This window comes from Glycine max, chromosome 16 (genome assembly GCF_000004515.6).
Source record: "Glycine max cultivar Williams 82 chromosome 16, Glycine_max_v4.0, whole genome shotgun sequence".
NCBI lineage: Eukaryota > Viridiplantae > Streptophyta > Magnoliopsida > Fabales > Fabaceae > Glycine > Glycine max.
Window position 1 is genome coordinate 5,631,222 of NC_038252.2, and position 27,437 is coordinate 5,658,658.

Below are 27,437 nucleotides of genomic sequence, written 5' to 3' on the forward strand. Positions count from 1 at the left end.
TTTGTAGTCCCCACCTCAAAAATAATGTGTCCAATACTTATTTGTTTTGTGGAACCTTTTACTAATCTTTCATGCATACGCAACAATCTTATACACGGAATGTTTAGGATGGTTCTCACTTCACAAGATAGCCTCGATATTATCTTTTTGTAATGGTAGCCTTAACATTACTAAAAGAAAAACCTAAGAAAGGCTTAAAAAAAAAAAACAACAGCACATCATAATCACGTGAGTGTGAAAGAACTTGAAATGAAACAAAAGGAGTAGAATAATTGTTGTGTTGTGGTGTGGGGTTAAAGAATTAATGTCCATGAGAAGACAACTTGCTTGGGTGTCTATTATAGATCTGCTACCACCCATGCTTTCCACCTGCTAAAAAATAAAAATCTCAACCTAATTTTTTATTATCATATTGAGTAATTATCCGTTTTATTGATAATTATTTGTTGTTGAGAATCTATCTAACTCTTTAATCATATTTTTCGTCCATGAGATTCAAACACCATATGTTATTCAAGGAGAATGACTCTAATATTATTATTATTGTTTTAATTTGATATTCAGCCGTGAATACATGTTCAAAGTTTTATTAACTATAATTTAAACTTTTTTTAAATGGATGTTAGAAAATTATAAATTGTAATTCAATTTTAGTATTTTTCTTTAAAAATGATCATGTTTGACATTTAGAAATTAAATATATACATTTCTTTTAATCCCAACAAAAATCCAAATTTTGATTCACTAATACCATTCGACTCTGTATTAATTTTATACCCTTGAGATTATCCCTACAACTTCATATTCATCTATATGATAGTATTATAAATTCGATTATAAGAAGAATCAAGTTGTTGTACCGTACAAAAGTTTTGTTTGATTGGGTAATTTTTAAAATTCTTAAAGCTAATTTATTTATGTGCAGAAATAATTTCATTTTATAAGAACTAATCTCTAAATTTTAAACGTTCATTAATCTGAACACAAACTACATTAAGTCAATTTGGACATAAATTAAGATGAAATTGATTCAATTTTAAAAATCATAAAATCTAATGGGACAAAAAAGTTATTAAGCCATTAATTTATAATGGGAAAAAATAAATAAATTCTGGGACAAAAAAGTTATTAAGCCATTAATTTTTATTAAATTTTAAAATACTATGATTGTAATTTCTTTTGATTCAAATAAATATTATTTATTTATTTTTATAGAAAAGTATATTTTAGAATATATTATTTTATAGGTTTAATTGTAAAAATAGTCTTCCTATTTATCATAATCGGTCTTCCTGTATTTTAATTAACTATTAGAGTCTTTTTTTTTCAAATTTATTATTTGAATTTTCATGACTAAATTTAGATGTTGAGCGTTAAAAAAAAGTCGATAATCATGAGTTATTTTAGTCATGACATTTAAATAGTAAATTTGAAAAAAAAAAACTTTAATAATAAATTAAAATATAAAGGAACTAATCTCATAAATAATGAGACTATTTTTGTAAGACAAAGTTGTAAAATTGGTCCTCTATTTTATCTCAAATTTCGGATTTGGTTCCTCAGTTTTTTAATTCACGAATTTGGTCCTCCTATTTTGTAAAATCGTGCAATGTTGGTTTTTTAATGTCACAATTGGACGTTGACTATTAGCAAGTGACGTTTACTGTCATGTGTCGCGTTCTTATTAGATAATGACTATCACGTGTCATGTTATGATTGGATATCAATTACATGAAAGATGAAATACATTGTTGTTTTCATTGATCAATCAGAACATAACACGTCATCATATCGTGACACATGACAGTCAACATTCCTTTGTATGTAACGGCCGACGTTCAATTGTGACATGAGGGATCAACATTGCACGATTTTACAAAATAGGAGACCAAATTTATGAATTAAAGAACTGGAGAACCAAATTCAAAATTGAAAATAAAATAGAGGACCAATTTTAGAATTTTACCATTTTGTAATTAGCCCTATTTTATACATGAAACCTCCAGATTGGACAGCTTGGACTATGTTATTGCCTACATTAATTAATAATAATAATAATAATAATAATAATAATAGAGAGGGATGTATGACGTGGATAAGGTGCCCTTTGGAGGTAGTCAATAGCCATTCAAATAATGAACGGTTTGCTGAATTTGATACACTCATGAAAAGGTGGCACGTGGCATGTAACAAGTGGCTCTAAAAGTTATCATTATCCCTCGTAACAGTATCTAATATCGGATGAGGCTTTTTGGGTGACGCCGAGTAATGTAGTACATTAAATCATTAATTCTTGGAAGGAAAGTGTCATTTAGAGAATTGATTTAATTTAAATAATGGTCTTGATTTTAAATTTTGAAAATGAAAGTGTATTAAAAATTTAATAATAAAAAAATTTCGCCTTTAATAATTTTGTTAAATTTGAGCATTGATTGAGTGAGTTAAATTATATATATATATATATATATATATATATATATATATTTCTGAAATTACTAAACAATGACCTTTTTTAAGTGGTTCTGGCAAGATTTTGGAGATAGCTACTAATTTATTTAATTATTTTGTTAGTTTTAAATTTTGTTTGATTAAAAAAAACATTAATTTTTTTATATATGAGTCTATTTTTATTCAAATATAAATAAATGAGTCGATTTTAATAGCATGTAATGTTTTAATAATATTTTTTTTAAAATACCATTCATTTACTATTGAGTTTATAAAAATTTCATTTTTTTAGTATTAATCTTATAATACTATTTTGTGTCATTTCACATCATTGGTTAGTTTAATAATGTAAAAAATTAAAATAATATTTTATAATTTTAAAAATAAAATAATCAAATATTGAGGTAGAGTTGAAATGAAATGATTCAGAATTCATGGGCAAAGCAAGAGCTAGAGCCATAGCCAATCATATATAATTTTTATATAGAAGTTAATAATAATGATAATAATAATAAGACGAAGATGGCACGATCTTTTCTATCAGGTTACTACTTCTATTTATAATACTATATTCTCATTTCTCACAGTTTTTCATATTTATCTTCTTTTTATTTTAATTTTGATCACATCATTTATTTTATTTTATTTTCTATTTTCCCCTTATTTAATAGAATAAATACACCTCAGATGGTATATTTTTTATATTTATGATTTTATATGTTGTATATGTGGTGGGTGTAAAAAATATTGAAGCCTCGCCTTTGATGAGGACTGGACGGGCATGAATAATTCACCACGTGAGATGAGATCTTCAGTTTAAATCTCATTCATCACCATTAATTTGAGTCTTTGAGACTTGAATTCTTGGTGTATCTAATTTTATCTTGATTAATTATTAGTATTTGGCAATTTTTTTATTTTTATTACAATTTTTTTTATAATGTTTGTTACAAATATTATTGTGTAGTTTGTTTTAGTTAGTTTCTATGTATTTTTATTAGTTTAATTTCTTAATTTGATTGAAAATGCCATTCTTTTTTTTTTTGCTGAATCGAAAATGCCATTCTTGTTGGAACTAATGCATTTATTAAATATTTCTTACATTTTACCAATGAATAATTCACATAATTAAGATAATGTATAACTAAGTGCAATAACTAATTTTTATGTCTATATTTTACATAAAAAGCTATAAAAAAAAGATGTAAGAAAAAAAGAGGATCGTATCACACGAATGAAAGAAGAAAGATTAATATTATTGAATGTGTTTTTTTTAGCATTTTATTCAAATATTATATGTTAAATTCATATTCTGAAATATAAAAGAGTATAATAACCAAGATGATTGCGTTCGGGGGAATGATTATTTTGATACGAAGTTATTTATAATTCTATGGAGTTTTTATAATTTTTAGTACTAAATATTAAGTTTTCTATTCAAATAATGATACATGAATATTTTTTAGTAGTAATAAATAACTTTCCCTAAATACATATTGTAGGTAAAGTTTTAAGAGATTAATGTCTATGCGTATTGATTTTCGAAACAGTTTTACACTGTATTTAATTACAAACTTTTTATTTTATCAGTATATAATTTTTTTTCCAAAGTTTTAAATAAAATTCATGTGGCATTGCAACTGAATAATTTGATAGCAAGAATGTAAACCAATTTCAGCATAGTATTCTAACTTAAATTGAACTTTGTTGAGTTAATTTGAAGAATTAAGTTTGAGCTTTTTTTTCCAGAGGAATTAAGTTCGAGCTTGATTAATATTACAAGACAAAGAAAAATCATACATAAATGATAATGTAAAAAATTTAACATAGTCATCTAATCACAATTCACAATTTATGATATATGATAAATTTGTTAATTTTTAAAATAATTTAAATGATAATTTTTGTGATTGATGATGATATAAAATAATTTTACATTACTATTACATGAACATTAAACTCATTATAATTTTATAATATTTGGATTATATGTTTTTGTAACTTATTTTAAAATTACAAATAATTAGTAATAGTATATGTATTAATGATCTGTTTGTTCAAACTTATAAAAAACAATTGTAAATTTTTTTTAAGAAGTAAATTCTATTTACTTCTTAAAATGAATAGAATTTTTTTAAAGCAGAATCAGTCTAAGGAAACAAAAAAAAAACAAAAAATTCCTTATTTTATTTTAAAAAAATGTTTTTTTAACCAATAAGATTACACAAATCAGTCATATATCCAGCTCGAAAACCTGATATTCGAGTTCAGCTCAATTATTACATTCATTGTCGAGAATTCAATGATAGCAAACTTTTTTTGCTAAATATAAGAGATAAGAATAGAATTTATACCAAATGTTTGTGGAGACAGAGATATTTTTCTCCAACTAGCTGCCCTGGTTTCCTCAAATAATTAACCCATATAAACAATCCACTTTTTTAACACATAGTTACACTTTGGCTTTTTCAAAGGCATAAAGTGATTTTATCAATTGGTTTCTATTATAAACTTATGCTCATGATGAACTCCCTATGTATTTAATATATATAGAAGTATATTTTAAATAAAACAGAAAGTACAAAACTACATACACTTTTTGTAAGATACTACTTTAACAAGTTAGATCCAACCCACACAAAAAATAAAAGTTAAAGTCTCATACAATATGTAGTATCTTTAATTTGTTTTAGTTTGACAGTTGGAATGGAATCCTTGGAAAAACGAACAAAAGCTTACAGATAAAATGATGAAAATAAAACTGGTGTAGCCATCAAATTCATACATCAATGGCAACTAGGAAGCACCCATTTGGCTCAACTACAACAACTATTTATTTTTCAATAACACACTAATAATCAAAATAGTCTGGCTAACTAGTGTCCTTATAATATTAATTAAAAAATTTAAAGAAAAAAATATTTATTATAGAAATCATAGGAGAGCATAAAAAAAGTTATAGACAATATAATTTTATAAATCCCAATAAAAAAAAATCTTTTAATTTCTTAACCAATACCTTAAGAGTCAGTTAGATGGCATTTACCTAATCAAAATAATAAAGACTTAAACAAAGGCACGTGTACCATCCACATCCATTCATGGCAAAGAACAATTACATTTCACTATCTATGGTCCCAACCATCATCATGAACCAAGAACCTTGGATTAAAAAAGGTAACAGCTTGTTTAACAAATACATAGAGTTGATTGAGGATGCTTTTATTTTATACCTTTTTTAAGCCAAAAGATTCAATTTAGGATAGGATCTACTCCTACTTTGAAAAGACAAGTTCCTTTTGGTCCCTAAATTTCATCTCCATGTATTTTATACCATAACATTTCTATCCACAGTGTGACTTTTCAGTTTGAATGATCTCATAAAGGGATGGAACCATGTAGATAAAACAATTGTCAAGAACAAAAATAATTAGCAATGCAAAACACCAAAGAACAAGTAGACTTTAAAAGATAACAAGTCTCCACTGTTTATTATAGGTGAGGTGTCTCACCTTGATCTAATCCAAACCAAAACAAACACAAAGTTCACCAACTTGAGAGCTTTATAAAGTTCTCTACCTCAACCACATCAGTGTCTGTTCCAATGGGAGAGGATTCTAGGGAGTTTGGAAAAAGCACAAAAATCAATCACAAAATGGAAGAAGTTCAAAGAGAAGAAGAAATAGACCCAGAAAGCAATCCCCTGAATGAGCCACTACTGCTCAAGAGGACTCGGACACTGTCTTCCAACCCTCTTGCTCTGGTTGGAGAAAAAGTTTCCTACATAGAAAGCTTGGACTATGAGTAAGAAGGCATTATCCTAGTGCAATGAAATTTATATCTTTTTGTTCTCTTTTGTTTTTCCACGTGTATCCTCTTTTAGAGGCAATCCTGTTCCAGATACTGTCGAACACTAAACATGATTTTTTGTTTCTTTCCACCAAAAAAGCTGCTTCTTCTTTCTTTCGTTTGTTCTTATTAACAAAGACTTTGCTATGCAGGATAAATGAGAATGATCTATTCAAGCATGACTGGAGGAGCAGATCAAGAGTTCAAGTGTTACAATACATATTCTTGAAATGGTTACTAGCATTCCTTGTTGGACTTCTCACTGGTATTATAGCCACTCTCATCAATCTTGCTGTTGAGAATATTGCTGGGTATAAGCTTCTGGCTGTTCTTAAATACATCCACAAAGAAAGGTCAGAACAATCATGTCATGCTCTCTATTTTTCCTATCAATTTTCTTTTGTTCTTTCAATATATTTTTTTTAAGCAATTCAGCTTCAACAATGTCATGAGTTAGTGTGTGACTTCATCAATGTGCATGGGACAGGTACTTGACGGGTTTCCTATATTTCACGGGCATTAATTTCGTTTTGACATTTGTTGCTGCTATTCTCTGTGTGTGTTTTGCACCCACAGCAGCAGGACCTGGAATTCCTGAGATCAAAGCTTATCTTAATGGTGTTGATACTCCCAACATGTTTGGTGCCACAACATTGATTGTCAAGGTAACATTAATTATTTGATTGTATGCAACACTGTCTCAGTTCCTTCATTTGAATTATTTCTGATTAAACTCGCAGCAAACCAGTTTAAAAGGTATAAAACTCAGTTATAAGGATTCATTTTGATGAGATCAGGAGTTTTAGATGGTAAGGAAAGGAGGTTAATGGAGGAAAGAGAAACGAAAAGAGTGAATTATAATACTGCAACGCAAAAAAGTATTTGTTTATTTTCCTTGGCAGCTTTCTTTCTTTAATTCTTTTATACTGCAGATCAACACAAAGGATAATTTCGACCGTAAAATGTTTTGTCAACATCAAAATGAACCAAAAAGTTATCCTCAGATTTTTAAATGTATTTTTTGAAAAGCATACAAAAGAAAGAAGAAAAAAGATGAAAAAAGTAAATAACTATATACTATATCAACTTTATGTTCGAATAATAAACCTATTCCGTCATGTTCTGTTAATTTCTATTTTGTTCCATCTATCCATACAATGGTCCCGCAAAACTTCAGAAATTGCAGCACGGATTTCTGGAATCGTACATATAATAGCACAACAATTATACAAGAGTAGGGGTGAGAATACGACCTGACCTATCTAATTAAAAGGTTAGACTCAGACTTTTTTAAAAGCCTATTAAATTAAATACACCAGGCTTAGACTTATTAAAAAGCCTTATAAGCCTGATAGGCCTATATATATATATATATATATATTATTTTTTGGATACAATTAAATATTATTTTTTAAAAAAACTAGTAGATTCCATTCCTATAATTACAATGTGTGAGTCATGTGTTCCTTTATATTTCTCATTATTTTTATTAGTTTTCCTATCTCTGTTAACATTTCCTTTTTCTATTCCTATTAGGTTTCCTGTGATTACGTTCCTGTATTTTGAAGCAAATAAAAATCATATCATATCATATCTTATTACGTTCCCATACAAAAATCATATCCTATCATATCAAGTATGAGGTTTTCTTTCGTTTTAGATTATTTTATATCATTTGGTGATTTCTGTTTATATTATTAATATATTTTTAGGATTACCAACTAAAAAAATTAAGGCAAATTATATATTAAGGCCTTGTTTAGCCTATTATAAAAGGTATGTTATTTTTTTTTTTTGATAAAAACAACTAGGAATATTAAAAATTTAATGTGAAGAAGATTTTTAAATAGGCTACCAGGCCAGACTAGGCTTTTAAAAAGGTCAGGCCGAGCCAAAATAAAAGCCTTTGATAGGCTATAGGCCAGGTTCAGGCCTCAAAAATTAATCGTAGACTAGGCTCATGCCTTTTAAAGTCTGGCCTGTCCTGGCCTATTCCCACCCCTAACAAGAAGCATGATACAAGTGTCACCAGTTTCAATCATTGAAGACCAATTTGTCTAATGAATGACAGACAATCATGAAGGCTTCAATTGTGTTATCTAACACATAATAAAGTTATGCCCCTCTCCCAAATAGTATATTAGATCGCTTACATATAATACATAAAGCTATGCCCCTCTACTAAATAGTGTTTGGATTGGTATTTCAAAAACACCAAATATCTGTTTACGTTCAACTCAACCATTTCCCAATCACACCCTTACAAATATCACTAATCAAGTTTATAAGTTTGTTATTGGTAAAAATCACAGACCATGAATGCAAATGGTATTCGCACTTAGCATTGACACTGTTGTATACAAATTACCAATTCCTCTTCACATCATATCTCCATTTTCTGATCAATGTTATTTTTAAATCCTATTCATATCATATCCCACGACTTGGTTCTTGTAGATAATTGGAAGCATTGGAGCTGTCTCTGCAGGTCTAGATTTGGGAAAAGAAGGACCGTTGGTGCATATAGGAAGCTGCATTGCTTCCTTACTAGGCCAGGGAGGCCCTGACAATTACAGGACCAAATGGCACTGGCTTCGATATTTTAACAATGATCGTGACCGTCGGGATCTTATCACCTGTGGTTCATCTTCAGGAGTTTGTGCAGCTTTCCGGGCTCCAGTCGGTGGAGTTCTCTTTGCTCTTGAAGAGGTGGCAACCTGGTGGAGAAGTGCTCTCCTATGGAGAACTTTTTTCAGCACAGCTGTGGTGGTAGTGGTGCTCAGGGCCTTCATTGAAATCTGTCATACTGGGAAATGCGGCCTTTTTGGTGAAGGAGGATTGATCATGTTTGACGTAAGCAATGTCACAGTGAGGTACCATGTTATGGATATCGTCCTTGTTGTAGTCATTGGAATCATTGGTGGTGTATTGGGAAGCCTTTACAATCATGTGCTACACAAGGTCCTCAGACTCTACAATCTCATCAATCAGTAAGCATCAATGTCCAACTCTAGTCTCAACATACTGCATATCCTGAACTCCTGAGGAGACATAATTACTGTGACGGGAAAAAAATCATGATCTAATGTTCTATACTGACCACACATGCATCATCCAATGAAGACAACATAATTGTGCCATTTGCTATCAATGAGAATATAAACATATGTGCTCAATTGCTAAGGTCAAAAATAGAAAGTAAACATCAAAATCAACCACTGATGGCATCTAATGAACTAAACTTATGGCATGATCCCAAATTGTGACAAATTCTACAATGCACCCTTCATAAGTTAGAATGTATCCATGCACCTTACATGTGTAACCATTGGATTTGAACAAAACAAATATTTCTTTATTTTATTCAGATCCAATGGTATCAAATGCAAGATGCATGGATGCACCCTAACTTAATGGGCACATGTTAGAATTACTCCCCAAAGGGTATCCTGGATTCATACTCTAATAAAATGTCAACACAACTGAAACTGATTATATGGGGAAATCACATTACTAAGGGGGTGTCTACCATCAATTATTGCAGAAAAGGAAGAACACATAAACTCCTCCTCAGTCTTGCAGTTGCACTATTCACATCAATGTGCCAATATGGTCTCCCATTCTTAGCAAAATGCACCCCATGTGATCCATCACTTCCAGAGTCAGCCTGCCCCACCAACGGACGGTCTGGAAATTTCAAACAATTCAACTGCCCCCCTGGCTACTACAATGATCTTGCTACTCTGCTGCTTACCACTAATGATGATGCCGTTCGAAACATATTCTCAACCAACACTCCTCAAGAATATCAACCATTGTCCCTCGTAATTTTCTTTCTACTCTATTGCATATTAGGACTAATTACTTTTGGAATTGCAGTGCCATCTGGGCTCTTCCTCCCAATCATTCTGATGGGCTCAGGTTATGGCCGCCTTCTCGGCATCTACATGGGACCTCATACAAACATTGACCAAGGGCTGTTTGCAGTACTTGGTGCAGCCTCCCTCATGGCTGGTTCCATGAGGATGACTGTATCCCTTTGTGTGATCTTCCTTGAACTCACCAACAATCTTCTCCTACTACCAATAACAATGATTGTTCTCCTAATAGCCAAAACTGTTGGAGACAGTTTCAACCCAAGCATCTATGAGATTATACTGCACTTGAAAGGCCTTCCTTTCATTGATGCAAATCCTGAGCCATGGATGAGAAATCTCACTGTGGGTGAGCTTGTTGATGTAAAGCCACCAGTGGTTACCCTCCATGGAGTAGAAAAAGTAGCCAAAATAGTAGATGTCTTGAAAAACACAACACATAATGCTTTCCCTGTTATGGACAATGGGGTAGTACCACCAGTAGTAGGACAGGCCAATGGGGGAACAGAACTTCATGGACTGATTCTAAGAGCACATCTCATCCAGGCAATAAAGAAGAAGTGGTTCCTTAAAGAAAGAAGGAGAACAGAGGAATGGGAAGTGAGAGAGAAATTTACCTGGGTAGAGCTGGCTGAGAGAGAAGGAAGTATTGAAGAGGTGGCTGTGACCAGTGAGGAAATGGAAATGTTTGTTGATCTACATCCTCTTACCAATACAAGTCCCTTTACAGTGCTAGAGAGCATGTCAGTAGCAAAAGCAATGCCCTCTCAGCCAGTGACATGGACATCCGTGTAGTACCAGTATCAAGCTCTGGGTGAGTTATTAAGCCCATTATATACACCATGGAACATGAATTAGATATGTGCCATTTTTCTTGTAGCATTTCAGGAGCAAAATAAATCATGCTGATCTATTTCTTTTTTAAAATTACCATATATACTGACCCAAATGATGCCATCTTCTCACAGATATCCCCCAGTAATTGGGATCTTGACCCAGGCAAGATCTACTTGCCCAAACATTCTGACAGTCTTTCCTCACCTGGCAAAATCTAAGGGTAGAGAAAAGACGAATTGAAGTTTTCCTAGTCATTGAATGGCAAAACAGCTCTCTTGGGACAAGTTGGTTTCTTAATTCCATAAGTTATTCCTCAATTTTGTATTACTTGGATCAAAAGCACGGAGATGAATAAGATACAAAAGCAGTGTAAAAACTATATTCAAATTTTAATATTCTTTCAACACAATTTATCAAATGAAGAAACATAATTCCCTTTTCCACCAGTACAAACAATTTCCCCCCACCCACCCACCCAAAAAAAGGCCATGGTAAATTTTTCCCAATCGAGACTGCTACAAAACATATCCATTTCTTTTCCTCCCTGCAGGATCTCACACTGATTTGCTGGTGTACATGAAAACCGGCATATTGAACCATGTACTAATTAATGTCTCACAGCTCCTTGCAAGTGTTTTTTCTTTTTCTTTCCTTGTTTCTTTTTCTGAGGGCCCCTCTTGAACACTGCTAGAACTTCAATGCTGCAACCAATGAGCAAAAGAAAAATTAATATTCTTTTACTTTTTGGGGAGGATGCTATGCTGTGTACAATCATATAACCAACTACACGATGTATCCTTAATTTACTTCTGGAGAGAAAAAAAGGTTCTCATAAAAAATTTACTTGAGGGGAAAAAAAACTCAAGGGGAGGGGTGGAGCATATTTGAAGTAGATAGCAAGCTATGGATTATATATACAGTATACAGAAGGCATTTAATGGAGATGGGATAATCACTGTCTCTAGGAATCATTCTGTAACTATATATGAACTAACAAGGTAATGGAGAACTTTCTCAAGTTCATTCCATGTTTAGAGTACAGACATAATGCTTATGGGGATTCTTCTATCATGTAGTAAGTTAAATTTAGGTTGCACAAGCATGCCTCCAATGTTAATCAATCACATCAAATGTTACAAAGGTCAAATGTAATGAAAATGACATGTTTGACACTTCCCAGGACTAATATCATATACTAGTATAATTTACTGTGGGAGGAGACCAGAAAGGGTTGGGCAGGATGCTGAGTACTATAAGAACAAGCCAAGTTCAAATATAAATGCAATTTTAGATGTCCTGGGTGTCACATTATTTCCATTACAGATTTAGTAAATGTTTGGTTTAGTTTATTTTGGAGAAATAATCACTTGTTTCTTTCAACATCCTAAAAGAGTTTTTGAAAAAATAAGCGATTGTTTCTCTAGAATTATGCTAAACCAAACAAGCTATTAGTGATCATGTTTCATATGTCTAACTTGAATACCAGGGTATTTTCTCCCATTCTGCACAGCCTACTTAAAAGTTAAAAGCTCCAATTGCCCATTTACACACACACACACAATAAGAAAAATAAAAAAACCTACATTATTCATGAGTTGTACAATAGTCTGTTGCACTCAAAAAAAGAAAGGATTAGAAACGAGAATATTGACCTGATATGGTGTATACATACGTGATCTTCAAAGTAATCAATAAGTATACCAAATCATTATAAATATAAGTACTTGAAGTGGATAAAAACTATATCAAAGGGTTGTGCCCTATACCAAAAAAAAAAAGATTTGTGTTCTAGATGAATACAAAGTTGAAATGCAACTACAATGTAATTCAGAGAATGATAAAAAGCAAGATGTATTAACTCCGTTAAGATTTTTTATGCAAGAGTGAAACCAATTATGATAATCAGTAAATACTAAAAATAAATAAATAATTAAGAAATAAAAGAAAAACATAAATACCTCTGGGTGCCAGGAAAGAAATTAAAACCATGAGCTTTTTCCAAATACCATGCCTTACTAGACAACAATGACTTGCAGTCCTGTCAGCAACTTTTAAAATTAACATAAAGAGAACTCATGTTTGAGAAAAGTCAAAGCACACCCATAAAACATTAAGAGTGGATACCTCTTTAAAACTTTCCCATCCGCAACTTATATAAATAAGGGTTTGTGGCACTGATTGAGCTATGTTAGTTGGAGGTTTGCTTCCAATTTGGACTGAATCTTCTTTAGCACGTAAAACCCAAGGTCTCTTCTCTTCCTGGGATGAGTTTGAGCTGCAGTTAACTTGCACTAAATCAAAAACTGGCTTGGGGAAATATTTTCCGTTTAACTAAACTTGATAGGTTTACAAAATTACAACCTTCCAGAAGATGAAAAGGCTTTACGCTCGACTGATGATATATTCTTCAATGCATCAATAAGAGATGCATCTAGTCCTTTCCTGGGAGGATCAATGACGACAACATCTGAACCCAAAAGCCACAAAAAGGGCTCCTGTTACTTGCAAATGATTCATAAAATCAGTTCCAAATAACAAGTGACAGGGATAAAAGATTAAAAAATAAAAACACTATGCTTTCTCTCGTGGACATAAAAAAAATCCTTTTCAAATAAAATCTTCACATATGTTGATAAATAAACATGCATACCAAAATTGAAGTTCTAGAAATTATAGTTATGTGAATCAGAAAAAAAAATATTTCAAAGTTAAAAACATGTATATGATGATGCTTCAGATATGCAGTACTAACTTTTGAAGCATCTGCATGATGCCAAGTAATACTGCTGTCAACGGTGGCAGGTAACCGTTCAATGGTCTTCTCAAAAGATGCCTTTGACTCTTTGTTAATCTCGATGCATTTAATAGATCTGTAAGACAACTAGCACATATTCTCCAAATCAATTATGTAGACAAAGTTAGAACTTAAACATTTAAGGTTTAGAATCATCCAGGTCTTGCCTGCACTTTCTTGTGGCAGCTAATGACAACCCAATGACCCCAGCTCCAGCATACAAATCAGCAACATCTGATTCATATGGAACATATTTCTGTAACCTCCGAAGCAAGGCATCAAAAGCCTGGAAGAATGAGGAGGCAAGACAGTGGGCATGTCAAATCAGTCTTTCATGCTTAATGGCACAACAGCCCTCAATAATATAACAACGCTGGATACACACAAACACACGATGCATGTTTTCAAGCATCTCACTCCTCCTTCCTACTGATGTGATTTTCCTTTTAGTTCACTACTTGCAAAGTACAATCAGCAAAAACACAACCTATTGTGTACACTGTACAACACACACCAGACAATAATACTTGCATTGACACATTGAGATGAGACAGTGAGACCTTAATATAATGCTCAAGGAAAATGTTTTTAACTATCCTAAAAAAATATGTTTTGAACGATCCTAAAAAAATGAGACAGTTAGACACCATTAAGACACCTAAATATGTTTTTAACTATCCTAAAATAAAATGTTTTTAAACACATACTTATCATAAAAAGGTGACCTAGTGCACAAGGCTCCAACCTTACTATTTCACCAGGCTTGCCCTCTAACACATGCTAAGCATATTTTAGAATTTAGATATATTTTCATATACTTGATATACCAATACTATAAATATGTATGTACAAATTAGTCAACGTGTGTGTGTATTTTGTGTCTAGTGCCATGCTTCAATAGTAACTAACTCAAAAAGAACATAAAATGACTATCTGATTGCCATGTAAATTATGAAAATCCACTAAATTAGAATCTTTACCCGTGTGTTTGCCTGGCCAAAACTAGAAGGTGCCAAGGATACATCAATTCCACCAACGTGTTCCCAAAAATCTCTTTCTCCAAGAAGATGTCTCCATTTATTCCCAAAAATTATCTGAGCCATCGAGTAAGCAATTCAAAGGCATGAATTTATTTTTTTTATTAAAACAATTATGCATGCCATCATGCATGATGAAGTAATCATAAGTTGTCAAGAAAAGTTAACATGATCAGCATACAAGGAATCCTAGATAAAAATAGCTTATTTTATGTAAGAACTGAAATGGAAATATAAAGTTTCAGAATTTCAGCATCCAATGATATCCCCTCAAACATGCATTATCAAAATTCGTAAGAATTTTTTTAGTCTATCTCAACCTTACAAAACCAATTTATGAAGTGAGCATTGCCCCCCAACTTATATACACTACTTTGGCCTAATCATTAGTTGATGTGGAACTAAACCACCACCCTTGAGGCTACACTTATGGCAGACCCCAAAAAGGTCACAACTAAGGAGGACTAGGGGAGACCGCAATTAAGGTGGCTTTTCAACACTTGCCCTCGCACCCAGAACTTCCAGCCTAAAGCGTGGCAAATGCAGGTGGCCCACCAATGGATCTAAGATAGGTTCTGATACCATTTCAAAATGTGGGTTTTGTGCCTAACTCAACTCTACAAAACCAGATTGTACAATGAGGATTGTCCCCTACTTATATACACTACTTTGGCCTTATCACTAGTCAATGTGGGACTAAACCACCACTCTTGAGGCTGCACTTAAGGCAGCCTCCAAAGAGGCCGCAACTAAGGCAGGTTAGGGAAGACCACAATTAAGGTAACTTTCCAACAAAAATCATTCTTGTCAACCTCTAGTTTGTATTATATTATTTCGCAAAGGCAATCTAAGTTGCAAAGTCACATGATACAGATACACAATTACAAATAATATTTAAAACTCTATGCTCTCTGTGACCTTTTTACCCACCATAAAATGTTAAGGGAAAAATTATATAACAATACTTTGCTTCCCAAAAAAACAAAGATATGACCATCATGAATCAACAATATATTTGATGTAAATTCTCAGCACCAAACTATTAGTGTTCAAAAGCAATACATGAACCATGGAACATCCTTCTTTCCCTACTGCAACTACAAAAACTACCTTCCCTGTATCCCATACAGCATACAATTTTCTATTTTAATCACATACAAACCATTTATTTGTTTCATGAGAACAATTTGAACTCACATTGTTAGTAGAAGTCTGAAAGTTGGCCCACACAGAGTGAATTAAATGAAGCCTGCTCCTTTGACCACCATTTTTCCACAGAAACTGCAATCGATCATACAAACCATCACTTTCTATTATGAAAAGGGAAGGGGCAGGGAAACTTATAAAGCCAAAAGAAAACAATTAAGATAGAAAGCCAAGCAACAAGCTCACATTTGCTAATGCATTCAGTTTGTCTGAACCGGGTGAGTTTTCATTTCTTGAATTCCAAACCAATGTAACCTGAACCTTTCCTGAAACCGTATGATTTAAAAGAATTAATTGTTATTTCAATTCCATTAATTCCTTTTTTTCACATAAATCACGAGTAAGAACTAAGATGTAACCATTCTTATATCTTTGAGCCGCAGGAAGAGATGTGTTATATGTTGTCACAGCCATCTGCAAAAACCCACCCACCAGTGATCAATTTCCCCAAATTCAAAATTCCAATTGTTAACTGAATTCGTCAACTACCCTATTCGACATTGTTATAAAAAGTTCACCTGGACATATCGCAAATCACCAGTACCTTCATCTTCAATATATGGCTCAACACCTATTTCAATAATACCTGAACAATATTGAAGAAAATCACATAAAAAAATAATTATATAAATAAATTGTAGAATAAAACAAAACATAGTGATATTAACAAAATCAAGAAAATACCCCGTCTAAGCAGCTCCACAGCAGCATTAATATTAGGATGATGAGCTGCTCACAAAAGACATTATACACAGGCTTAATCAACATAATTCCACATCAACCAAAGGACAACATTTAAAAATAAGAGAAGTGTCAACAACACACTCCTCCTAACACACACTCTATCATTGGTTAGAATTTATTCAAAACTACAAAATCAGAAGAGAGAGTCATTAAATAACATGAGGGATCTACAAAAAATTGTGATTTCCAATAAATTTCAGTCAATCATAAAGAGTGCGCTGCAATCATTTCTCTAAAAATAAATAAGAAAAAACTACAGTAACATACACACACAACCAAGGAAAAAAATGTGGAAAGGGATAAAAATGGAAGTGAAAGCTTAACTTGGTTAGTTCCAACTCTTTTAGTGGAACTAAAATGTACAATTTGTTTTAAACTCATTTCATGTTCTATTACATTTTTAAAATGTGTACTAAAATAGAATAGAATCTTGTGAAGGTACCCAAAAGAAAAACAATAACAAATTAATAACAATATATGAACAAAGTGGGGACCTTGGCATTGTGGAATGTCAACTACGTTATGAGTACCCTCCTCATAGAGCCCAATGAGAGGCTCCGTCGAAGAGCCACGCACGGCCAATTTCGCACGGCACCTCCAACCCCACTTCAAAAATAAAATAAAATAAAAACAAATTAAAAAGAATTTTTTTTAAAAAGAAAAACCGAATAGACTTTGTGAATTGTGAAGAGAACCAGTTTGCACGTGTCAAATGTGAAGTCGGAGACGCCGTGTTTCCGAAAGAAATTGGTGGCGTCGTCCAATATCACCGGACGGTGGAGATTGAACTCGTGCGTGCACCCCGAACACCTGAAAAAGCAATAATAATATAAATAAATTGAATTTTTAAAAAGGAAAAAAAAATGAGAGTAAGTAAAGGAGGAGCGTACGATTGGAAGTGCGGACAGTGAAGTGCGCATGTTAGCGGCGGGGACTGTGGAATTGAAGAAATAAGCGTCGGCGCCGGCGTCGGCGTCGGTGTCGGCGGAGGGAGGGCGGTGGATGCGGTGGCGCGGCAGGAGAAGAGAGAGAACGACGGCGGAGCTGACACTAGACGGAGTGTCATTTTTCCGGTACGACGTGGGAATGGATAATAATTACAAATTATCTTTATAAGTAGTTCCTATAATATCTGTAGCGGAGTTGTGGGAAAGTGGACCCAACCCCTATAAATGGGCTTTAATCTCAAGCCCAACATAATCCTATTAGCATGTTGTTTCTGATTCTGAGGTACCTACCTTTTCAATGGGGTTGTTATTGGCTCTACCATTTTTCCTATTGGCACTACTTACATGGGTGTCTTTTAATTGTATTTCCAAATTATCCCTTGGATAGAAACATAATAGAAACACGTTTCTGTTATATACATGGAAATTTATAAAACATAATCATATTTCCATTGTAAATTTTTTAACGAGATCATATTTTCATTCCACATGAAAATCTCCTCACTTAAACTAAATTGTATAATTGGAATTGTAGGTTGTTTAAACTAAGTGCATTACTTATCTTAGTGTTAGCTATTCATGATTAATTAGTATCTTAGACTTCCTTATATGCATGCTTTATTAGCACATTATTTGAGTTCTCTTAAAACATAGTTCAATCAATATGTTCCATCCAAATTTATATACATATGCCTTTGGGGTGAGGGAAAAAGGAAGGGAAGAAAAGAGAATGATTTCATGAGTAAAGTGATGAGCTACATTGAATAGAATCATGTGTTAATGTCAGCTCTAACGTATGTCCCGTTTGCTTAGATTAAGACTCATTTCATGGCACCATATAGTCTAAGTATATGCATGAAGAGCACTATAAGTGTACGATGGGCATTCTATATGCACAATGAGCACTGTAATTGCACGGCTAGCATTTAATATGCATGAGGAAGCAATTTATGCGCACGATGAGCACTATAAGGACACGGTGAGCATTTTATATGCCTGAAAGTGCACGATGAGCATCTTATATGCATGAAAAGCATTTAATATATGTGCATGATGAAGCATTGTATATGTAAGATGAACACACCAGATACTATAAGCATTAGATATGTATGAAAAACACTTTATTTGCACAAGGATTTTGCCTGGTGTACGAATAATATCTTTCAGGCGAGATGAACATCATGTATGTATTATGATATAAGGCTAGTGAGACCAAGAGTAATGAGTAATTAGAGTTTTGTACCATAAATGTGATTATTAGGGAATGACAATGTGTAAACATTTGATATCATGGACTAGTATTAATTCCTGTGATAGTAGCTATTAATCTAAAAAGTAATTCTTCCTAAAGTTATACCTTGACATATCCTTGTTGTAAGTGAATAAGTATAAGTGCGTAAAATTGTGGATTTGCATATCCGACTTGTGAATTGCTGATGGTAAGGCAATCAAGTATAGGATGTGCCTTTTTTGTCTTCTTTATTGCAAGTTTTGTTTCTTCAATGTAGTGTCACGGCATATTAAGTTAACAACTAAAGGTATTGTAATAAGCATAAGAAAATCAATTTATGCATATAAATTTATGTACTATCAAGACGTTGATGTAATAAAAAAAATTACACGAAATCAGAATGGAAGAAGATTGTACCAATGCGGGAGAGGAATTGAAGAAGAGGGCTTGAGAAACATCCATTTCAATTTCCACTTAGACAATTAATCAAGCACATCAAATGCATGATTAACATGAACAATTTGATTTCATAGAATAATTGCTTTCTACATGAATAATGATGTTGAACGGGGGGAAGGGTTTGCACCAACAGAAATTGTTACAAAATGATAAATATGAGAAAAGAAAAAGGAGACGAGAAAGGGAAAGAAAAGAGAAAAGGAGGAGAAACACCATAGCTCATCATGCAACCGTCGAAAGTATCCCTGGGTGCCGAGTTCCTTGAAGAAAAAGAATATGCTTGAAGGGTGTCATTTGATTGTGTGTTTCTGAATAACACAAACACATGGTAATGTTTCTTGAACAACCACGCATTAAGTAACATAAGTCTTTCATTATTTTTAGGGGACAATTGAAACTGCAATTTATTGCTTGGAGAATTCAAAGAGTTTCGTAATTAATAGGTATAAAACCAGGAGATGGTAATTGGAGAATTCAAAGAATTTCATAATTAATGGAAAATAAATCTCTAGTTAATAGTTGGATAATTAATGGCAAAAAAATATTTTGATAATAGCGATTGTATGCATGGAAATTTAAAAGTTTATGCAAAAAAATTATGTAATATAGGTGGGACTAAGCTTGCAATTTGGGCGGGAATTGAGTTTTGCATAACTTATTAGCTTTAATAATAAAAGATGCTTCTAAGATACGATTGAAACCTTTATTTGAATTCAATTATGATTAGTATAATATTTTTAATAGTCTGACTAAATGAACTTGTTAGGAGAAAAATATTCACTTTGTGTACATTTGAGATTCCTCATAAATAATGGCTACTTCATACTAATATCATGATAAAAAATGAGCTTATTGATTATTTTTTTCAAATTTGTTGATATCAGTTACTAATTTACTCATACTACAAAAAGGGTGTGAGTGCATTAGCATTACCCTCTATTTATACTTATATCTCAATATCAATATAGGTTGTTAATTCGGTGTGACATGAAAAATAAGTCATATCGATGTAACTTATGTATCATCCAATCATATATTGGTATGTGTCTTATATCGTAACATTAGAAAATTTAGTTTAATTTTTCATTTTTTGTAATTAAAGTTCAAATATATTTTTACAAATATGATATTTTTATTTTTAATTTAATGTTTTATTAGAAAAACATTTGTATCCCTAATTAATTCATATTCTTCTTTATTCTAAACTTGACATTCCATTTTCTACATATAATCTTTTTCAATGTCATCAACAATATAACACTTTTCACACGCCGCTTCTTGCGTCGTGCTTTCTACCTGACCATGACCACCACAAAAGTTGAGTCTTATTAATATATTTTTTCTTTGCCTTAAAAGAAATGCTCTAATTATATCTAATAAATTGATCTCATAATTATCTTTTATCAAACATTAAAACAAATATATCATTTATCCAATATTAGAACAAATATATATTTTATAGATATACTTGTTTTAATCTTGGATAAAAGATATATGCATGATTATTAAACACTCGGGTTAACTCGTTAACTCTTATAAGTTTACGAGTTCACTTCCTTCCTATGAGTTGACTCGTGTGTAATTTTTTTTAATAAGTCATTTTGAGTTATTTTCTATCTATTTAATGTTCAATATACATTCATTTAATATGTTATTTTCAAATCAAAAAATTATCACCTTTAATTACATTAAACTCTTATTCCCTAATGCTCTACCATTATTATAACATATACAAGACTTGATTATTTAAGTATTATGAAATTTATTATTTAATATTTTACTTTATTATATTGTTGAAATATTTAATTAGTGTGTTATTTACAGATATTTTGTTATTATTTGTAGAGTCCACGAGTCCATCTATGAATCTCTCATGAATTTTGAGTTTGATAACCTTAGATACATGAGTTTTAATACGAGATCAAATTATTAAATATAATTAGAGTTTTTTTTTTTTAAAAGACAGAGAAAAATATATTAAAAACACTTAGCTTTTGCGTAGGGAATGCGAAGACAGAGCTCTCTGGTGGGTGGTTGGTGGCCAAGCTATTGAAGACAATGATAAAAATTATATACATAGGAAAGAAAAGACTATGTTTAGAATCAGAAAAAATATAAATTAATTAAAGATAAAAATGTCTTTTAATAAAATATTAAATTAAAAATAAAAATATCAAATTAAAAAAAAATCCTTGAATTTTAATTGCATAAAAATAAAAAACTAAACTAATGTATCAATATAAATCATATGATATTACTTTGATAACAAATAAGTGAGACAGTTATTTTCAACTCAAATCAATAGCATCTATTAAAATAAGTTTAGCGAATAAAACCATATCGTTTTGAATCACTGGAATTGCCCTGTGTCGCCCCTAAACTTAAAACCAGCCAAGGAGGGCATAAGCCGAAAGTGCGGACTGCTCTGTTCGCTTTAAAATCACCTGATAGGGTATTTCTTTTCAAATTGTTTTTCTTTTTTCATGTCACAGTTTGTGACTTCATGTTCATGCATACTTGTGTCTCTACAAATCTACATTCTATATTCTATTCTATTCTGCAAGCAACAATGGATTAACATGTTGCTGCAATACAAATATTTTCATTCTTATTGAGATTAAAGTGGGTCCCTCTAAATGGGCTTCAATCTCAGGCCCCAACATAATCTTACTTGCATGCGCACTGCATACTATGTGTTTGATTGTTTGATTTTGAGGGTAAGGTTTCTAACTTCTCATAGCCATCATTATGAGGATCTATGATGAATTTAAAGAGATAGTGAAGATTCAGAAGTTCCGAAGATTGGTGTCGTACAGTGGGTTCTACTGCTTCGCTACGCTCATAAGCTACTTTTACGTCAACAACACGACTAGGGCTGGTTTCTCTAGAGCCGATCAATTCTACGCCTCCTACCCTGCTGGTACCGAGCTTCTAACCGACACTACCAAGGTCTTCTTTTTCTTTTCTTTTCTTTGCATTTGGAAATTACTGCATATTATTTTGACCTAAGTATGATTTTTAGCGTGTTTGAAATTTGTGATCAGTTGTACAAAGCTGCTCTTGGAAACTGCTTCGAGGCTGAAGAGTGGGGTCCGTTTGAGTTCTGCGTCATGGCGAAGCACTTCGAGCGTCAAGGGAAGTCGCCATATGCATATCATGCGGTATGATGCATGATGCTTTCATTTTTTATATAATTCCTCTTAGTTTCAACAACATAATTTTATGGAGGTGTTATGTTATGAATTCCTTTATGGTGTGTTTGGATAAATAATTTTAAGATTTCAGAGAATTTGAAATGTGAACTTGTAAAGCAATTCAAATTGAAGCAATCAAATTTCATTCGATTATGAAATAGTAGTAATTTCTGTTGAATGCATGCGTAGAAGCATATATTTAGATCAATTGGAACTCCAAAACCTAACATAGACAAGGGCAAGCCTTTCAAATAGCCTAGAGAACCTTTCTTAACATGTACTTTATGTGATGATTGCTCCTGATTTGAATAAGCTTCCTCGAAGTGCATTTTCCTGGGTTTCAAGGTATCACTCTCTGACACTGTATGTGCACTAAAAAAAATTGCGACAAAGAAGGTCTCGATTTTGAACAGGATGCTTTGGGTTTATTGCTGCAAAATCCTGTGGTTCTGTTCGAGATGCAGGAATGATGCTTGCTTAGAGGAGTTTGCTTGATTTGGCTTTGTCATCTGACACTTCAAATATAGTTTTAGGTATTCTTAAAAAGAAGAGGAGAACTGTGGAGTGACACCAGGGGAAAGTGCTTGGGCAAATGTTGGTGCTTTGATAATCAATGATCACTTGTCAAGGTATATGTGGAATTTTTAAGAAAATGTTTCGCAACACCCCAAAGGTTTGGGATTGTGAAAAACTCATGTTTATCCCTGATCATTACATATTCCCCAATGCCGAACACGCTCACTACATTGTGGATATTTCAAGAAAGTTTTGTGTGGAGCAAGATATCAAGTACTTCTATGCTATTCAAGATTGCAGTAACTTCAGGGCTAATCCAGATTGTAAAGGTGTTTGTCATGTTGCTCTAGCACAGGAGGGTCGTTAGAGACCTGGAGCGGTCTTGTTGGTTACTAATTCTTACACCACATCAGCTGGAGTGTTAGGCCAATTTGCCATAGAAGTTGGTAGCACTGATGTAGTCATGTAGCTTTTATATTAGGGACAGGAAAGGTCTTACTCAAGGTGCCTCCAGCATTAAGATTTGTATTGGAAGGTGAAATGCCCTGTTATTTGCTTGCAAAGGGTCTAATTTTGCATATCAATGGTGAAATATCTATGTCTGGTGCATCATATAAAGGGATGAAGTTCGTAGGGACAACAATTGAAAATTTAAGTATGGAAGAAAGGATGGCAGTGTGCAACATGGTTGTAGAAGCTGTAGGGAAAAACAGTATTGTTGTGACCACATACAAATACCTTGGGGATATGACACTTGCACCATATGAACCAGTTTTTAGTGATGAAAATGCAAGATTTCTAGTCCAGTATAGATTTAATGCATCAAAGATGGAACCATTGGTCACAAAGCCACATTCCTCTGCTAATCTTGCTTTGGTGTGCGAGTGCAATAATGTGAAAATTGATAGAGTAGACATTGCATCATTCACTGGTGGGAAGACTGAAGATTTTATGTTGCAGCAAATGTTTTCTTAGCTCGTCGCACAACTGTCAAAGTTCCTATGTTTCTCGTTCCTGCTACACAAAAGGGTTTGGATGGTTATTCATCTCAAAACACAGCTCAAGGGCAAGTTTTACACCCCAAGACAAGGAATTCTTCATCCAAGAAAACATGGAATTTCTTTATCTAGTCCCACCTGTGACCACATTTTTAATCAGCATTCAGTTGAATTTGCTGTTGGTGCTGACAATCCAGAGAGTGCAATTTGTGCTAGCCTAGCCACTGGTTTGTTGGAGACAAGAAAATCTGATCAAATATTAGAGCAGATAAGTGAAGGACAGGTTTTTGCAAATTTAAAGCAAGAATTGGACACTGCTGATGTTACTGACTTGTCTGCATTGTACTTAATCTACCCAAGTGACTGATCACTCGACTCTTATTGCTGCAGCCATGCCTCTTTCAAAGGCCTGCCATGATCACAACCTTGAGGACAAAGTTGTTGTAAATGGGTGGAGTAATGTTATGACCCAATTCTTACTGAAGCCCAAAATAAGTGTTATTAGTCTCTTTTATTAAAAATAGGAAATATGTTCTAGAATGGGTTTGTTAGGAATCTGTTTTAGCTTGCTGTTAGTGTGCATAGCAGCTAGGTGTGCAATATGCTGCTACAAATATACATAACCATCGTACTGTGAGAATCAGATATGAATGAAAGCAGTTTAGCTTCCTATTTCCCTTCCTCTTGCTAATTTTTGTGGAGTTCTCCTTACTCGAAAGGGGCTTGTATCAAAGAGTCTTAGTGCATTGAGGATTTTTGTTTTATTAAGGAGATTTTGGAGGAAACTATTGGATAGAATTTTTGTTCCTCCTCTGTGAGTGGTGGACAGTGGAATGATTTGTGAGTGACAACTTGTGGCCTTCTCTGGAATGACAAGATAGATTTGTGATAGGAAAATGCTTGAAAAATTGCATTAAAAACTGTCTTCTGAAATGATAATTTTAGTGTTTGAGAAGATAAGGAAATAGAAATGTTTTTGCTATGTTATGTACTTCCAAACTTTTCTTTTTGGGTGTTAAAAGGCATTGATGTTTTTACCAGGCATACACAGTAGGGGCAAATCCAGTTTCCATAAGTGGAGGATGATAGACATAATTTCCTTATATCACCTGAAACTAGTTTAAAATTGTAGTATAATTCCCAGGATTAGGACTTCTTCTGTCATGTTAAAGTTATGTTTTTTCTTTTTGTGGTCTTAAAATTTGGATTGGAACTGTACTCAATCCTAAAAGATAACTCATAAGGTGAGAGTTTGCCCTCTAACTTTTATACACTATTTGGGTCATGTCACTAATCAATGTGAGATTTCCAACACACCCCACTTACATTGAGGGCAGGAAATCTTGAGTGTGAAGTTTACAAGATTGAACGTCTACATATATTGCTCGTTTGACCAGATATGCCCAATGACAACCAGTAGGATAGACTTTGATACCAACTTAGAATTTGGGTTTAAGCCTAACTTAATCCCAAAAGTTAGCTCATTACTCATTAGATGAGTGTTGTTCCTTATATACATTGTTTTAGTCATATCAGTAGTTAATGTGATATCTTCAACATCAGGCAGGCTTTTCTCATAGTATTTTCTCAAAGTAAACAGACCTTAGGTATTGGCTAGAGGAGCTTTTCTCTATGTTCTTTTGTATAACCAAGCAATAGCAGCTATGGCAGAAGCAGTACAAATATTTTTTTTTTACTTGCTTTTGCTGATAGTTAAATCAATTTATTAATCAAACCTTAGTAGATTATTCTTATTTTATATTATGCATAAAATCTTTTAGCATAATCTTAACCATGCTTCTGCGTTTGTTGAATTTTATTATTGTATTCCATTTCTTTTGGATCTCGAAAGTGTTTATGAAACTAACAACAATATAACATGTTTGGATTCTTACAGCAATATATGGCACACCTCCTTTCTCATGGACAGCTTGATGGGAGTGGTTAACTTATAAACTGATGACAGTAGAAATTCTTGCAATATATGAAGACGTGTAAAGCCAAATGAGAAAACTTGAGGTTTGAGAACTTGGTGAGATTGAACTTTCTATGTATTCTATAGCCTTACTTTTAACCTTTTAGGAATAAGGTACAAAATTTGTGGAGCATTTTGTCTGTTTTTTTGGTAGGGTAGCAACAAATGCTCAGCTTTCTTCCTTCTCTTCTTTGATATTCAAATCCCAATCAGTCTCAAGTGCTTTTTATTATGTTGTTAAACAGTACATGCTACAATACGTACTGACACTATCCTACTTAAGATGATTGTAAGGAATGTTGGCATTTGAACTGATATTGTAAGCATGTGTTTGGTGCTGCGGCATGTTGAACTCAACTCGATTAATTTTTCCCATATACATTGAAGCAACTTCTTCCCCTGGTCAACTTTTCACTTTTTTATGCATTTTTTCTGTGGCCACCATGAAACCAAACATTCACCAAGCATTCTACGTGAATCAAATCCAAAATGACAAAGAATACCTGAATGATGAGAGGTTGCAATTCACTTCACTCACGATGAGTGATGCTAACTGCTATTTGTTTTGGTTGGGTCATTTCCTACTACATCATTCGCAGAGAAGAGCGAATGACATTTAAAAATCAAATGAACCGAATGATTCGATCGGTCAGTACTCAGTATGACTGTATGAGTTGGCTAAATCTCTTATCCAATTTTCATAGTTTCATTATTTCATTTAATTATGGTTTAATTACTAATCTACGAAGACATAGTGAATTAAATGTGCCTGTTCTCAAGTTAATAGTTGTATTATGCTTTCCACTTCAACAAGTTAGTCTTGATACTCATGATGTTTGTACTGTTCCTTTACTAAATTTATTTTTCACAATTAATGAAAGGAATTATACAAAACAGAATCAAGTTATTAGTATCAGACATTATAGTGCTTATGCATTATCACTATTCTAGTTGACAGCATTTAGAAGCAGTGAGATTTGTATAAAATACTCCTAATGTACTCTTCTCTTTATCATTCCTTAAAAAATATTCTTAATGCTTGGTATATACATACAGATGCTTTTTTTTTTTTTTTGTGAATTGCATAAAGAATAGAGACTAAAAGCCTCTAGGGAAACAAATCTGAGCTATATCAACTCTTATGATATCAACAGTGAAATTAGGAGCAAATTCAAAAACATGAAATCTAAAGTCGTCCTTCATCGCATGTTTGGCTATGGCATCCGCCACTTAATAAACAGTACATAAGCAAAACTGAAATCCCCGGCGAAAACAATTGAAGAAGCATCTGCCCTTAAGGCATTTAAATAAAACTTAGCAAACTCAA

The 27,437-nt window shown here is 32.8% G+C and overlaps 3 protein-coding genes and 1 pseudogene across 4 annotated transcripts; 3 read left to right on the top strand and 1 right to left on the bottom strand.

The window, feature by feature from the left end:
• The first annotated feature begins 5,825 nt into the window (after window positions 1-5,825).
• On the top strand, window positions 5,826-11,413 carry LOC100778395 (chloride channel protein CLC-b). Its single transcript, XM_041010808.1, has 5 exons — window positions 5,826-6,252; window positions 6,450-6,650; window positions 6,785-6,962; window positions 8,755-9,287; window positions 9,842-11,413. Exons 1-5 carry the CDS (start codon window positions 6,053-6,055, stop codon window positions 10,965-10,967), a joined length of 2,238 nt encoding a protein of 745 aa, XP_040866742.1. The 5' UTR covers window positions 5,826-6,052; the 3' UTR covers window positions 10,968-11,413.
• A 140-nt stretch (window positions 11,414-11,553) lies between these two features.
• On the bottom strand, window positions 11,554-17,977 carry LOC100816889 (uncharacterized RNA methyltransferase pc1998). Its single transcript, XM_006598971.3, has 15 exons — window positions 17,681-17,977; window positions 17,486-17,600; window positions 17,285-17,396; window positions 16,731-16,775; window positions 16,565-16,632; window positions 16,406-16,460; window positions 16,233-16,312; window positions 16,038-16,121; window positions 14,784-14,897; window positions 13,971-14,089; window positions 13,762-13,879; window positions 13,371-13,504; window positions 13,134-13,284; window positions 12,968-13,047; window positions 11,554-11,710 (listed from the first exon to the last, which is right to left on the bottom strand). The coding sequence occupies exons 1-15, from the start codon at window positions 17,854-17,856 to the stop codon at window positions 11,617-11,619; spliced, it is 1,545 nt and encodes a 514-aa protein (XP_006599034.1). The 5' UTR covers window positions 17,857-17,977; the 3' UTR covers window positions 11,554-11,616.
• Window positions 17,978-21,764: 3,787 nt separating this feature from the next.
• Window positions 21,765-26,425, top strand: LOC100306456 (uncharacterized). 2 transcript variants are annotated; one of them, NM_001248389.2, is given in 4 exon segments: window positions 21,789-21,879; window positions 22,168-22,376; window positions 22,472-22,588; window positions 26,033-26,393. In NM_001248389.2, coding segments are annotated over 3 exon segments (369 nt in total). In that variant the 5' UTR covers window positions 21,789-21,879; window positions 22,168-22,175; the 3' UTR covers window positions 26,084-26,393.
• LOC121173716 (3-isopropylmalate dehydratase large subunit, chloroplastic-like) lies at window positions 22,911-26,024 on the top strand (annotated as a pseudogene).
• Window positions 26,426-27,437: the final 1,012 nt, after the last annotated feature.